Here is a 15,793-nt window from a genome sequence, read left to right as displayed (position 1 = left end):
CCAGAGCTTGGAATACCACAACCCAATCCCCCAGTCCAAACACTCCTGGCCCTGGGGGAGTCCAGATCTGATCTTCAGGGCTTGGATTGGAGAGGCAATATACATGAGGATACCAGCTTGCTGGAGGGGCTCAGAAGACATCACTCCTAGCAGAGAATGGCTGGGTTCAGTACAGGAGGCGGGTTAATTTTTTTACCCGCTAAGCATTAGACAGGGGCTGCTGCCAGAAGCAGGATAACAAACTTCAGACTCTTGTTCCAAGCTGGTGTGATAGCTTGTACGTTGCAGAAGCAACACTGAATTCTGGATTTTCCCTTAAAACCAATGCTATCTGGTTCCCTTTAAAACATTGTAATGTAGGAAGTGTTTATATAAAAATGTACCACTGTCCTCTACTGGATGAAATCAGACTTGCCAACTGTGTGTCACAGCCTCTTTAGTGCTAGCAGCTAAGGGAGATTCTCCCCTAGCTCCAGTGGTCAATGGCTATGCTTTTGCAGAATAAGCATGAAAGTCCTATTACTAGCATAGTTATTGCCATGACATGCCCTATAGTGGATCTTAGTGACTGAGAGATCTCCAGTTCTAAGTCCACTTTATCTCAAATAGCCTCTTCCATCTTAGTGCAAACCCTCTGGGCGTCTGGTGTTTAAACTAGATTTGGGGCTAGAAAGCGAGGAGTGCTACTTTCCTAACCTCTGAGATGTGACAGTAAGAGCACATGGATCTTCCTAATACAACCATGCCTCCTTTTTTGCAGGCTTTGCCCAGCAGTCATGGAAAGTTAAGATACATAAACTACCATCATAAGGCCTCAGGGTTCACACCTGCTGAGCTGAATGAATTGTGCCTGGCTACCTGCAGACTCCAGAAGCCCCAGTTACATCAGAGGGTTTTGTTGGTCACCAGCAGGGCTAGCAACTTGGTTTTAACAAATAAAAGCTTAAGAAAACCACACTGGAAATGCCAGAGCGAGACACCCCCACCCCTCTAGCCTGTCCTGGGCGGTTGGGGGAGTCCTGCACACCAGCATACATTTCCAGTTCTCCTTCTCCTGTGTTTAGGAAACCCCTGTGTTTAGCTTTAGCCGCTGCTGTTCAGAAAGGCTGGTGCTGTCTTTAAGGAGATGGAATGAAGAAGTGTTTAAGGCCGACACACAGCCGGCCAGATCCCACCCCTTGAATTGAATTCACCAATCTGACTTGCTGCTCATTCTGCATCCTCCCTCCATCTTCACCTGGAAGGCAGTACCAGCCCCTGAGGCTAGTCTTCTAGAGCCTCCCTCCAGCCCCCAGGACCTTGCAACAGCAGAACAAGCAGGGGTGTGACACAGGCCCCTCGGCTGACTCACACCAGCTGGGGATCTAGCCCTGAGCGACAGGCTCCTAGCTCAGCCAGGGTTCATTCTCCCCATCCTTCTTCTGGGGGTAGGTAAACTGAGTTCCATCTCCTTTACTGCATGGGGTCTGTAGGAGAAAACATCCCCAGGGGTGCCCTCTACAGATCCCAGGGCCCTTTTCATTCTTAATATCACTCTCCCCATTCTCCTGCTTTTGCAGGTTGCTGTGAGCTGGTTATCTTCCCCCAGAGGTGGCTGCATTTCGGTGCTGCCATCTGTCAACAACTTTGGGATCCTACCAGCTACTAGACAGCGCAGCTGCATCCCTCTCTCCATGCTTTCAAACGCCAAAGAGCTTTTCCTGTCCCTACGCCAAGTCTGGTGGTTTTGCATTCCTTCTCCTGTCCCAGCGTCTGGGGGAAAGCCTGGTAACTAAGGGGAGAGGGAACTGGGAGAGCAGGGACGTGCCAGTGCGCCAGGAGCGCTGTCTGGAGTCCCAGCTCTCGCAGCAGGACACACCAGCCGCCTGACTGAGCCATGCAGTCTATTTATTGACAACATCTCAGCTTGATACTGAGCAGCTCTGGTTTTCGTCACATCAGCATCTTCAGGCCTGCATCAGCCTAAGCACAGCTGCATCCTTAATTATTTAATGTGGTGACCTACTTCCCACTGCAGGGACAGGCTCCTCGGCGGCCCCCGATTCCACCAGGCTAGCTTTACATAGCTACGGCATGGAGAGGGCTCAGCGGCTGCATATCAGCTGCATAATAGCTAGGGCCTTTTTTTTTTGGGGGGGGGGGTGTTGTACAGCGCCTTGTACAACGGGATCCTGGTCCACCACTAGGGCTTGTAGGTGCTACTGTCATACAAAATTGAGCCCTTAAGCCTGCATGGGGGATTATCCAGGGCTAAAGCGTATCCTTCCCCTCCCCGTGCTTTACATCTCTCCTCCCCAGAGGGCACTAAACGTCAGCAGCAAGGTCTGTTGGTTCTCTTTTAGCTACTCAGACGGCTACAATCTTCAGCGGCTGTATTGCACAGTGCCCCTGTGGGGTAGGACCCCGTGGTCACCCACTGTACGGGTGGGAACAGACGCCTAGAGAGATTCCGTGACTTACCCGAGGTCCCACAGAGCGTCCGAAGCAGAGCTGGGAACTGAAACCAGATCTCCCCCCGTCCCATTCCTGTGACCTAACCGCAAACCCATCCTTCCTCTCCAGCAGAAATGTTTTCCCCAGAGCAACACAGGTAATTACTCTTGAAATGGAAACTTAACTGTAGTGTCTTGCCCTTGCGGAAACACAGCACCAAGGAAGCAGCTGGTAAGAGCAGGCAGGACCAGCAAAGCAGGATCCAGCAAAGAACTTTCTTCAGTTTTGACTGGACTTTCTCTGCCCTGTGATTGCTGTTTGCTCCAGCCCCTCTCTTCCTGGAGTCTTACCCTCTTCTCCCCTCCCCATCAACAGCCCCTCTTCCTTCCAGTGAGCCGAGTCCTCTCCTAACCAAACTCTTCTTCAAAACCAATGATAATAATGGAACATACATAGCATTTGTCACCACCCCTTTGTTCCCTCTGCATGTTCTGCCCCCACCCCTAGGTCCATCTGGTCTGTTTAGGATGTAAGCTCCTTTGGGACTCTGCCACTCTGTGTCTGTACAGAACCTACTGCAATAAACACGATTAATAATAGTACTTTGGTAATTGTAGGCTGCCTCCTTACCTCCCGCCCTGGAGGACATGGGCCTCTTAATTCCCTCCCTCGAACGGTTACCTACTGTTGGTGTTTACTGTTAAACACAAGCCATGCTCTACCCAACAAGTGGCTACTTTTCCTTCCAGCGTGGTCTGCTAGGTAGAGCAGGGTCTGAGTCTGGCCCCCCTGGGTCCTATCCCCAGTTCTGCCATTCCCTTGCTGGATGGCCTTGAGCAGGTTGCCTCCCTGCCTCAGTTTCCCTACATGTGAAATGTCCCTAGGGTGAGAGTTAAACCCCTATAACAGGGAAGGAACAAGTCCCTGGGGCCAGGCTGAGCTCCCAGCCCGAGCTCCCAGCCCGACCCATACTCTGACCCTGGGGCCAGGGATGGATCCCAAGGGGCCAGGACAGGAGTTCAGGGACCTATCTTTACAGCAAAGCAGACTCAGCTACTGAGTTTGCAGAGTTTTGTTAAAGTTACCCCATTTTCCCAATCCTCTCACTAAATTCCTCACAGTGTAGTCTCACTCCTCCTTACCAACACTACAAAAAGAAGGATTCTAGGTGGACTCCTCCTGAAGGTCGAGACTGGACTTCTACATAGAGTGCTTCCGCCGACGTGCACGGGCTGAAATTGTGGAAAAGCAGCATCACTTGCCCCATAACCTCAGCCGTGCGGAACACAATGCCATCCACAGCCTCAGAAACAACTCTGACATCATAATCAAAAAGGCTGACAAAGGAGGTGCTGTTGTCATCATGAATAGGTCGGAATATGAACAAGAGGCTGCTCGGCAGCTCTCCAACACCACTTTCTACAAGCCATTACCCTCTGATCCCACTGAGGGTTACCAAAATAAACTACAGCATTTGCTCAAGAAACTCCCTGAAAAAACACAAGATCAAATCCGCACGGACACACCCCTGGAATCCCAACCTGGGATATCCTATCTACTACCCAAGATCCATAAACCTGGAAATCCTGGGCGCCCCATCATCTCAGGCATTGGCACCCTGAGAGCAGGATTGTCTGGCTATGTAGACTCCCTCCTCAGGCCCTACGCTACCAGCACTCTCAGCTACCTTCGAGACACCACTGACTTCCTGAGGAAACTACAATCCATCGATGATCTTCCTGATAACACCATCCTGGCCACTATGGATGTAGAAGCCCTCTACACCAACATTCCACACAAAGATGGACTACAAGCCGTCAAGAACACTATCCCCGATAATACCACAGCTAACCTGGTGGCTGAACTTTGTGACTTTGTCCTTACCCATAACTATTTTACATTTGGGGACAATGTGTACCTTCAAATCAGCGGCACTGCTATGGGTACCCGCATGGCCCCACAGTATGCCAACATTTTTATGGCTGACTTAGAACAACGCTTCCTCAGCTCTCGTCCCCTAACCCCCCTACTCTACTTGCACTATATTGATGACAGCTTCATCATCTGGACCCATGGAAAACAAGCCCTTGAGGAATTCCACCATGATTTCAACAATTTCCATCCCACCATCAACCTCAGCCTGGTCCAGTCCACACAAGAGATCCACTTCCTGGACACTACTGTGCTAATAAACAATGGTCACATAAACACCACCCTATACCGGAAACCTACTGACCGCTATTCCTACTACATGCCTCCAGCTTTCACCCTGACCACACCACACGATCCATTGTCTACAGCCAAGCTCTGCGATACAACCGCATTTGCTCCAACCCCTCAGACAGAGACAAACACTTACAAGATCTCTATCAAGCATTCTTACAACTACAATACCCACCTGCGGAAGTGAAGAAACAGATTGATAGAGCCAGAAGAGTTCCCAGAAGTCACCTACAACAGGACAGGCCTAACAAAGAAAATAACAGAACGCCACTAGCCGTCACCTTCAGCCCCCAACTAAAACCCCTCCAACACATTATTAAGGCTCTACAACCTATCCTGAAGGATGACCCAACACTGTCACAGATCTTGGGAGACAGGCCAGTCCTTGCCTACAGACAGCCCCCCAACCTGAAGCAAATACTCACCAGCAACCACATACCACACAACAGAACCACTAACCCAGGAACCTATCCTTGCAACAAAGCCCGTTGCCAACTGTGTCCACATATCTATTCAGGGAACACCATCACAGGGCCTAACAACATCAGCCACGCTATCAGAGGCTCATTCACCTGCACATCCACCAATGTGATATATGCCATCATGTGCCAGCAATGCCCCTCTGCCATGTACATTGGTCAAACTGGACAGCCTCTACGTAAAAGAATAAATGGACACAAATCAGATGTCAAGAATTATAACATTCATGAACCAGTCGGAGAACACTTCAATCTCTCTGGTCACGCGATTACAGACATGAAAGTTGCGATATTACAACAAAAAAACTTCAAAACCAGACTCCAGCAAGAGACTGTTGAATTGGAATTCATTTGCAAATTGGATACAATTAACTTAGGCTTGAATAGAGACTAGGAGTGACTAAGTCATTATGCAAGGTAACCTATTTCCCCTTGTTTTTTCCTACCCCCCCCCCCAAGACGTTCTTGTTAAACCCTGGATTTGTGCTGGAGATGGCCCACCTTGATTATCATACACATTGTAAGGAGAGTGATCACTTTAGATAAGCTATTACCAGCAGGAGAGTGGGGTGGGGGGAGAGAAAACCTTTTGTAGTGGTAAACACCCATTTTTTCATGCTTTGTGTGTATAAAAAGATCTTCTACACTTTCCACAATATGCATCCGATGAAGTGAGCTGTAGCTCAGGAAAGCTTATGCTCAAATAAATTGGTTAGTCTCTAAGGTGCCACAAGTACTCCTTTTCTTTTTGGGGACAGAAGATATAGTTTCATCCAAAACCTCTCCTAGCCTAGCTTAACCCTGGCAGATAAAGCCCTTCTTCTACACATAATTTGCACAGCTGTGGACAGTTTGCTCTCACCCCACCTCCACTAATTATTCACATAATGACTAGCACTTGGTCCCCACCTATACCTGCTTTATTTCCACCCTCAGTCATTGCCAAGGGGACCCCAGATATTCCTCCACTTGATTGCATCACAGATTTGGGTGGCTGGCTCCCCAGGATTTTATTTTATTTTCCCCAGGATTTTAGCGGCAAGGCCTTTTCCAGCCTGTGCTTTAGCAATACACTCCACCAGCGCAGCACTACCCTGTAACCTTCTGGCTCTTCATAGAGTTCCCAAGGCTTCTCCTCATACATTCAGCTATTTTCAAGGGATTCACAGCTCCTCTCTTTACCTCCTCCCTCAGCCGCAGAGCCCTGCCTGGGACTCATTTTGTAATCCCACTCCCACCCCACACCGTCTCCTCCCGCATTCTGTGTCTTGAATTTTTATCTGGCTCCTGCTATTATGGCAGCAGGTCCCCCAGCCGGATGCAGGGCCCTACTCAGCACTTTGACGACTGCAGTCGTGGGGTTCTCCCCCCCCCCCCCCCTTCTCTTTGCTCCCTCCCTGAGTCTCTCCCCTAGTTCTGGGTCTTTTCTAATTTGTGCCCCTGGTGCAGGCCCCCAGCTGCAGCCTGGGCTAGAGTCACCCCCAGCCCCACCCAGCTTATCACAGCCACTGAGCGACCCCCCCCCCTTATATAGCCCAGAACAGCTGAAGCTCCTCCCCCTGCCCCTCCCCCTGTTCCTGGCCCCGCCCCCTGCCGCACGGGGCCCCTCCCCCTACTGCTGAGCCCGCCCCCTCTGCCCAGCCCTCTTGAAGGGACTTTTTATGGGGGCGGGTTTGGATCATCCCGACCCCTCCCCTCGCGCCTGACCCCGCCCCTTCCCTCTCGGCTCCTCGTATGACGTCACCAGCGAGCGTCGGCCTCGCTCCCTCCCCCCTCACACCGCCCTCTCCCTTTCACGTCTGCGGCGCGTGCGTGAAACGTCGTTGTTTTCTGCGTGCGTGCTTGTGACGTGAGCGGCGTGTGCTTGGAACGTGTAGTGTATGGGGGGGGGGGAGGCCTTCGGACTGGAGGCGGTGACTGCAGGAGTGCCAGGTCAGTGGTAGTGAGCGGATCGGCCCCCCCCCGCGCTACGGGGGGGGGGTCTAACCCCCCCCCGGGCTGGTCCCCCTCCCCCCGGCTCGGCCCCTCCCCCGCTGCGGGGGGTCTAACCCCCCCCCGGCTGGTCCCCCTCCCCCCGGCTCGAATCCCTCCCCCGCTATGGGGATCTAACCCCCCCCCGGGCTGGTCCCCCTCCCCTCGGCCCCTCCCCCGCTATGGGGGTCTAAACCCCCCCGGGCTGGTCCCCCTCCCCTCGGCCCCTCCCCCGCTATGGGGGTCTAACTTCCCCCCCCCCCCCCCCCGGGCTGGTCCCCCTCTCCTGGCTCTGCCTCTCCCTCTCCCCCGCAGTCGGGGCTGTGTCATCTCGTGGGAATGTGACCCCCCCCCCCATTAATGCCATTTCCCTGCTCGCTCGGTGTCGTTAAGACGCAGCCCACAAGCGGCGTCTAATCCCCCCCTAACCACCCAGGTCTGAGAGGCCTCGGTGCCTCCCTTCAGGTGACTCCCCGGGCCAAAGTTTCTTTCTGTTCCCTTCCCACCCCTGGCTGCAGGTACCTGCCTCCTGGCCGTGGAAAAGGGCAGGGGAAAGTCAGGGCTCAAGGAGGGTTAGGAAACAAAGTTCTTCCTTTACGTGCCATGCAGGTGTCCCACCCGTCTCAGACGGGGCAGCCCTGGGCTTCGGGTCCTGCTGGCCTGGGTTTGCGCTAGGTGTTTCATCATCTTAGATTTTTGCAGCACCGTAAGGGGAGAACCGGTCTCGGTTTCAGCACTGTATGAAATGGCAGAATGTGCCGTTTCCTTTCAAATGGTGGTCCAACAGACGCACCCTAGCCACGCACGCACTGGTGTTTTCTTAGACGACACTAACAATGGTGCTGAGTGTGTGAATAGCATAGATGCTTCCCAGAAGCTCTGTGTAAGTATTAGCCAGTCCAACCCTCAGCGCCCCACCTGTGGGGCAGCTATGGCGAGTGAGTGAATGTTCCCATTTTACAGATGAGGAAAGTGAGAGACAGAGGGGGAGGGGGAAGTGACTTATCCATGGTCGCATAATGAGTCAGCAGCAGACCCAGGACTACAACCCAGGAGTTCTGACTCCAAGTCCCCCACACTAATCACTAGATCACAGTCTTCCATGGTAAATTGAACTGAATCCACATTGAGGGATTCTATGTGACACTTGTTCCCAAAATTTAATTTCTCTACTTATGATTTCAAGTTCAGGTCTTTGTTACAGAGACTTGCTTCTAAGAGATGTGGAAGAAGAGGGGTTGGCTATTTCTCTAATGAGAAGCTGAGTAACTGCGGACCCTGGCAATATGTTTGTTTCCTTTTCTAAAAATATCTGTGTTGTGAGTTAGCATGTCTTTCCCTGATCCATGGAAGGGACTCTTCTGTATCTGTACATTGTGTGTCCAATCACTTAAACTTTTCTGTATCTTTGCTTTGCCATTCTAGAGCACTTTCACGTTATTTTCTGAGGCCTTTAAAAACGAATGAGTTGACCTTCATGAGCCTCCTATGACATGGGCTGATATCACCATTCCCATTTTGCAGATGGGGAAACTGAGGCACAAGGGTGCCCTGCCCAATGCCAAACTAAGAATGGGCCCCGGGAGTTCTGTGGTTAAGGCACAGAATGTGTTCTTTCTTCATCTGTGAGACGTGCTAGTTTGTTCTGATTTTACAGCTCACGTGTTCTGCTTACGTCTTCTGCGGGGGAAGGCACCATGGAAGAATTTCTCCTTGCAATTCTAATATGGTTATTATGTCTTAAATGTTGTCAGTGTATTTGGTTGGGGATGTTTCATACCTGAATGGTCCATTATACCAGGATTAATAAAGGAGTTGCTGTGGAAAAAGCTTATTTGCAATTTGCTAAATTGATTTGATATTTAACTTTCGGAACGTGGTCTTGCTTTGCTTCTACCTGTGTAAACTTTCTCTAGTTCTGTATTATCTTCCTTTCCTCTCCTCTTTGCTGTGCCAGTAATAAAGATAAGTGTGAGAGAACCCTTCCCCTCCCACTGATTTGTTGTGTAGTTGGTAAATACACTAAGGGCAGTTGCGTGTCAAATCTGAAACGTGAACTTTGCCACAAAACAGGCCAGAGGTCCCCACTGCTGGACAGCAACTGTTTATGTTCAGTGCTGGGATTGTGTGGCAAAGTTGAGCTAGGAGAAAAACAGCTACACTGTGCTGGAATGTGGCAGTCACGTTCGGGGGAGTCATAAAAACAAACCAACTGTAGTTTGGGAAGAGTTATTTCTGCCATGCCTGCTTCTCAGCTAGAGGATAAAGAACTAAGACGACAGACATTAGGAGAGCCTGTCTAATTTTCTTTCATGTTAACCTGGCTGGTTATGGTTCCCTTACCTGCTTGCTGTGCCTGTCTCATTTGATGGGGGTCTTGTGCTCTTTGTTTTTAAGAGAAAGGGACAAATGTTAAAACAGAGCAAGGGTCTCAGGAATTGGAAAGGCAGAAACTACTGCTTCTCACTCCCTGGTTCTCTCCTATTAGGCTCCACACCGCCTCAGTTTGTTCCCCTTCTGGAGCACCTTCCTTTTGTTGGTTCATGGCTGGAGCTGAGTTCCTTTTGCCTTTTTCTTTGCAGCTGAGCTCCTGCAAGAAGCCAAGAGATGGAGCCCCCTGGCATGACCATCATTGAAGGGGTGGGGGATGAAGTAACGGTGGTGACTGGCATGGTGGTTCTTGTCCTGGCTCTGGTTCTGGCGTGGCTTTCCACTTACGTAGCAGATGGTAGCAACCTGCTTTTGGGAACTATTGTAGCTACGGGCGAATCCTCTGTGATACATCTCAGCCACGTTGAACGGTACGTGGGGAATTCAGTAACGTCCGAGCCTACTGAGCCCCAGGGGTCTGCTGATAGTTCAGAAGAAAAAGCAGAAGAGGAAGGGGGTGCGGCATCCAACTTGAGCCCTGCAGTTGAGCAGGGGGGCAACGGCAGCACCTCTGACTCCAGCCTCGACCATCTGCTGAACATACAAGGCTTGCCCAAAAGGACATCAGCCAGCGAGTCCAATGCCCTAGAACGGCCGGGTCAAGAGAGCCAAGGAACCTCGCAAATGTCACACATCGGGGAGGAGAGTGAGCCATGCTCCGGGCTCATCAAAGTGCGTCTCAAGTTCCTCAATGACACAGAAGAGGTGGCCATGGTGAGACCCGAGGACACCGTGGGTGTTCTCAAGAGGTAAGTTCCATGTAAGAGCCGTCAAAGGGATCTTCAGTCTATGGGGAAAGGATCCCACTTGAATCTGAGGCCCAGAGTTAAAGTGAGCAAACCTCCCCCAGCAAGCACTGCCATAGGTTCTGTGAGGATTGTCCCTTTGTGTCTGTAGAGTGCATAGTGCAGTGGAGCCTCTAGGCAGTGCCTGATTATAAATGAGTAGCAATCATTAAATCTGTCTCTGGGGTGTCTAACGATGTGCCCCTCACTGGTAAGTGATGGCTTGGACGGATTTGGCTCTTACTTTTGTATACGTGTCAGTCTGTGCTATTATGGCCCTTTTCATCAGTACATCTCAGAGCAGGTCAGTATCCCCATCCATATTTTTTACCACTGGGGAGACAGGCACAGAAGGGGAAGTGACTTGCCTGAGGTCACCCAGCAACTCAGTGGCAGAGTTGGGAATGAAACTCAGCTTGCCTGAGTCCCACTCCAGTGCCCTACCCACTCGGCCACACTTGATATTTTGTGTTGTTCCCCCCCTTGCCTTTGGCTATTGATTGTCCCATGCAGACAGCAAGCACCTTGGGGCAGCAAACCTTGTCTTATTTGTCTGGACAGTGCCTTATACACTTCCTATTTTGTTTTGATCTTCCACTTTTTTTGTTCTTGTAACAAGAACATAAGAATGGCCCTACTGGGTCAGAGCTAAGGTCCATCCAGCCCAGTATCCTGTCTTCCGACGGTGGCCAATGCCAGGTGCCCCAGAGGGAATGAACAGAACAGTGATCATCAAGTGATCCATCCCCTGTCACCCATTCCCAGCTTCTGGCAAACAGAGGCTAGGGACACTGTCCCTGCCCATCCTGGCTAATAGCCATTGATGGACCTATCCTCCATGAATTCATCTAGTTCTTTTTTGAACCCTGTATAGCCAAGAGGTAAACCTTAAATCCTAATGGCTATAATGTGCTCTCTGGGGCAAGTACTGTCTCGCAGAGTGGGGCTAATCTGGATTGGAGCCTCTACGGGCTGGTGTAATGCACAAATAAACAATTGTTTGAACCCATTGTGAACATGGTTTCATTTTCCTATTTATCTTCAGTGGCAGCTAGAATTGGCAGGAACAGTCATCGGGGTGTGTAACTTCCCTGCTCTGTAAACTTAAACTCCTCCTTGTTAGTAGTTGCTGACCTGTTTTGGGAAGGCTGGTGAAATTGACCATTACTTACTGACTACATTTGAATCCTGATGAGGTTTAACCTTGCTACGTTGTTTGGGTTTTACACGAGTCACTAGCCCAGGCTTGGCTGCATTTAGGACTGGTGTTTTTAAAGCATCTCTTCTAAACTTTGCCTCTTTCTGGTTTCCTGAAAAGCAAATATTTCCCAGGACGAGAAAATCAGATGAAGTTTATCTATCGGGGCCAGCTACTCCAGGACCAGGCCCGGACTCTCCGCTCCCTCAATATCATGGACAACTGTGTGATCCATTGCCACCTGTCGCAGGCCGTCAGCTCCCCCATTCCTGACTCGGTGGTCACCCCAGCAGAAGCAGCAGGGCTCACGGTGAACATAGGGAATCTAATGCTCCCTGTCTTCGTGGTGATGTTGGCTGTGATCTGGTACTGCCGCATCAACTACCGCCAGTTCTTCACTGCGCCGGCCACAATCTCCTTGGTTGGGGTGACTGTCTTCTTCAGCTTCCTGGTTTTTGGGATGTATGGACGATAAGAGGCAAAGTTGGAGGGGTAGATACTCCTGTCTGTCCCTTTAATTGGAACCCAGCATTTGTTTTATAGCTTGTTTTAAATGTGCTGTGACAAATGGTGTTAGGGAAACTAGCTGGGGGCCCAGGGGGCCCCCTGCCCACTCAAATACTAGAGAACCTTCCGTATCCAGCAATGTGGAAGAGACACCCCTAGATTCACTGTTTGTTTCCTCACCTTGCTGCTGCTTAATGAGACTTTGTTCCTCCGTAGAAGGGGACAGCTTTGCCAGGTGCTGCTTTTGTGCTCTAACTGACCTGTTTCATTTATGTCATGAGATGAATCATCACTCCCAAGGCACTGCTGCAACTCCTCTCAGGTAGAAATGAGGAAAGGGACTTTCTGTCCCTTGCCTCATGAATATCTTTAAAGCAGCCTCAGCATGTGTACTCTGAGCTTGTCTCAGCTGTTTGAAGGAGTCCCTGTAAAAAGAGCCACTTTCTAGCCTGGCAGAAAGTAACTCCGTATTCATGGTTTGTCCTCTCTACTGTAGATGAATGGGCCCTGTTAGAATGCAGCTGCTGTAGGTTTGCATGCTCGGGCTTGCTTTAAGATAGGCCAAACTCCCAAGAATGGACTCTGTGGTGATGAGACAGCATGTTGCCCCGCTGTGATCCTGCATGGTACTTCTCTCTCACTTTGCCACTCCTGGAAGGGGCTAGGGGCTGCCTTCCTGGATTATGTACTGAGCGTGCACTCCACCAGGGCCTAAGTGCTAAAAGTCCCTTTCAGTGGTATAGGGCTGTCTGGCACCTCCTCACTGCTTGAGCAGGCTTGCTTTGTATTTAACATGCTTGGTGCTTACAGTGCTAATTCTAAAGACCAAATATTCTCACTGGTACTTAGTGCAAATGGGAGGGAACTATTTTTAAAGGAATTCTTTTTAAATAGAAGGTTGCAATTTCTGCTGAGTGCTCTTCCCCCTGGGGTAAAATTGTGCCTACCCCAGACAGTTTGAGACAAAAGTTTAACTTTCTTTATAGCACTTTCCTCCTTGCCCTTGTTTTCTATGAATGCATTTATAAAGACAGACCCTACAGTGGATTTTGTTTAAAGAACATGTTGAAAGTTGCTCCTGGTTGTTGAAGGCTGCTTTTTGTTTTGCATGGGGGCAGGAGAGAAATTGCCTGCAGGCGCAGGAGTGTGAGAAGTAGGAACGTGTAAAGAACTCAAAGGTCTGAGAAGCAGCAGGCCTGCAGGAGCCATGCAGGTGCCTGGTTTACAGCAGAGGCCTTGCCTACAGAGGGAAATTGAACAGAATAGCTAGACCCAAGCAAGCTATTCTGAAATAGCTCCCCCCCGTGAACACTTCTAGGACAAGTTTACACTACTGCGCTACATTGGTGCCACTGTAGCATGTCTGGTGAAGACACTATGCCAGCAGGAGAGCGTTCTCCCATCGGCATAATTACTCCACCTCCGTGAGAGACAGAGCTATATCTCCCACTGACAGCACGCTGTGTGGACAGTGCTTAAGTTGATGTAACTTATGTTGCTGGGTGGAATCTTTTTCACACCCCTGAGCAATCTAAGTTACATTGACTTAAGCTTTAGTGTAGACCAGCCTCAAATATCACTTTTTATTCCAGAACAGCCCATCCACCTGGAGGGTTATTCAAGAGTTCAGTTCCCCCCTAGACAAGGGCTGAGAGCAGCACCTCTCCCCCTCACAACTGAACAGGTATGAAAGTACTGAAGGATATAGCTTATTCTGCTTCCTGAGCCAGAATTAGCTATATTAGCATCAGATTCCCAGCACGGCTTTTACTGGGATAACAACCTTGGTACAAAACCTACACCCTTACCTGAAGTAGTTATACTCGTGCAAAGAGCCTTTAGGGCAGGCCTTGGTCCTTGTGTGACAGTCACAGCTGGGACATTGGCTTCTACTCTAACCATCACAAGCAGCAAGTCTCTCTGGATGACAGAAGGGTACCCCTGCATTTTTTTTCTCCCTGACAGTCCAGTTTGTGTGGCGGCTTGCACTTTTTACAGCCAAACTGCCATTCTTCCTCATGCAGTTTAACAGTTAGAGATAAACCCTTGGGGAGGTGTGGGTGGGGCTTGAATTTAATTAAAAAAAAAAACCCAACACATCTCTTAACCATTACCACTTCCCCCCAGCTGTACTTCTAGTCAGAAGGGTAGACAGCTGCATTTCAATGACATTATAGACAAAAGAGGCTTGGATACCAAGTCAAGATGCATTTTATTTACAGGGGCAGCCACAATCCACTAATGGGAATACAGAGATTTTACAAAGTTGGAACTACCTGTACAGGATGGATTACATATGCAAAAATAAAAATTTCAAGACCACAGTACAGTACTGACCCCACCTTCCCACATGTGATCACCACCTGTGTCATTTCCCACCCTCCTGGCAGTTAGGTTGAGGGCCACAAATGGGAAGTCACAGGTGCAGGTTTTTTATATCATTACAAATTAAAACCCTCCTCATGACCAGTATCATGATAGAATGCAGGGTTTCAAGTGAAGCAGGCTTACCTTAAAAATAAAAAAAAAAGGGGGGGGGGGGAAATGATACAGAGCCTATGAGTAAGAAGAAAAAACCAAGCAGCCTGGATCACTCTCTCAGAGGCTGCAAGCCAAACGCAAATGCAGCTGTGCTTCTCAGGGATTTCCACCAGCAGCTGCAGTACAGGGTCCAGCCTGGGCTCCTTTGGGTTGTTCTCTCTTAGGCCTTGCTTTCTGAAGTTGCATGACTCGAGCTGTTCATGACCGGCCTGTCCACAATGTTCTGGTACCTCCATGGTAGCCAGTCATCTACCTCCTCAGTGGCCACGCTTAGAACTACCACGGTCCTCCTCTGCACAAAGGATTTTAGTCCCACCAATTCACCTAGTTAAGCAGGTTGTTTTAATATTCTATGCAGGACAAAGATATTAACCCTCCACTTGCCCTCTACGCACTGTGCTGTAGCAACCCCCATGACACACATGCAGCTGTCAGCAACAAGCAGTTTAAGCCTAGCGGGAAAAGCCTGCTTTGTCCTGTTCCGGACCCCGCTGCCCATGTTATTACAGCAGAGTGGACAGCTGCTGCCCACCTCCTTCCACAGAAAGGTCTAGCTCAACACACACGCTGGCGCTGCAGGAGAGTGGTCCAGGCCTGGGCCCTCAAGGTTCTATTGTTCCTACTGCTGACAAGCCCAGGTGCCATGGGAATGACCCTTTTAGGAGTCCCGGCTCGGGGCACACAACAGCTTCTAGAGATGCTTGATCCAGAGTTGCACGTAGGAGCCCCATGCAGCTACGCCCCAAAGCTAGCAGCATTGTTTCCACTCCACTCAAAACCGCAGCGGTGCGAGGAGCCTGCAGTTGCATCGACTGGAAAGACAACACGTAAAGAGACGTCAACCACGTCCAGAGAGAGCTCAGACACCCCAGGCAGGTGCATCAGCAGGCAGGGGAAGGGCACAGCTTAAAATGAGCCCGGCCACAAGCCAGGAGTCAAACTGGAGCTCACGGCTGAGTGTCTCCCTGGCTCAGCTGGAGAAGCTGCATAGCTCAGAGGGAGGAATACACTGTTCCCTTGTACAAGCAGCAAACGAGGTGCAGTGATCACCTCCACTAAGACTAGCCGCCGGGATGAGAGAGCCGGTTGTAGGACACAGCATGGACAGCTCAATCCCACACACTTGCAAAGCAGTTGGTAGGGACACACAGACAACCCCGTCATTCTAGAGCTCCAAGCCACCGTATGATCCTGGCACACCCTGTTGGACGCACTAGCAGAGGGCA

The 15,793-nt window shown here is 50.3% G+C and overlaps 1 protein-coding gene across 1 annotated transcript; it reads left to right on the top strand.

The window, feature by feature from the left end:
• Positions 1–7,008: 7,008 nt before the first annotated feature.
• Positions 7,009–14,437, top strand: TMUB2 (transmembrane and ubiquitin like domain containing 2). Its single transcript, XM_074940959.1, has 3 exons — positions 7,009–7,067; positions 9,689–10,285; positions 11,640–14,437. Exons 2-3 carry the CDS (start codon positions 9,714–9,716, stop codon positions 11,992–11,994), a joined length of 927 nt encoding a protein of 308 aa, XP_074797060.1. The 5' UTR covers positions 7,009–7,067; positions 9,689–9,713; the 3' UTR covers positions 11,995–14,437.
• The last annotated feature ends 1,356 nt before the right edge of the window (positions 14,438–15,793 follow it).

This window comes from Natator depressus, chromosome 27 (assembly GCF_965152275.1).
Source record: "Natator depressus isolate rNatDep1 chromosome 27, rNatDep2.hap1, whole genome shotgun sequence".
NCBI classification, from domain to species: domain Eukaryota; kingdom Metazoa; phylum Chordata; order Testudines; family Cheloniidae; genus Natator; species Natator depressus.
Note: the sequence above shows the minus strand (reverse complement) of the source record. Positions and strands in the feature narration are given on the sequence as shown.

What these genes read in the sequence shown, in the direction of transcription:
- TMUB2 (XM_074940959.1), top strand. Translation starts at nt 9,714, where the DNA reads ATGGAGCCCCCTGGCATGACCATCATTGAAGGGGTGGGGGATGAAGTA. An exon ending in ACCGTGGGTGTTCTCAAGAG is followed by an intron (nt 10,286 to 11,639) that starts GTAAGTTCCATG and finishes TTTCCTGAAAAG; the next exon opens with CAAATATTTCCCAGGACGAG.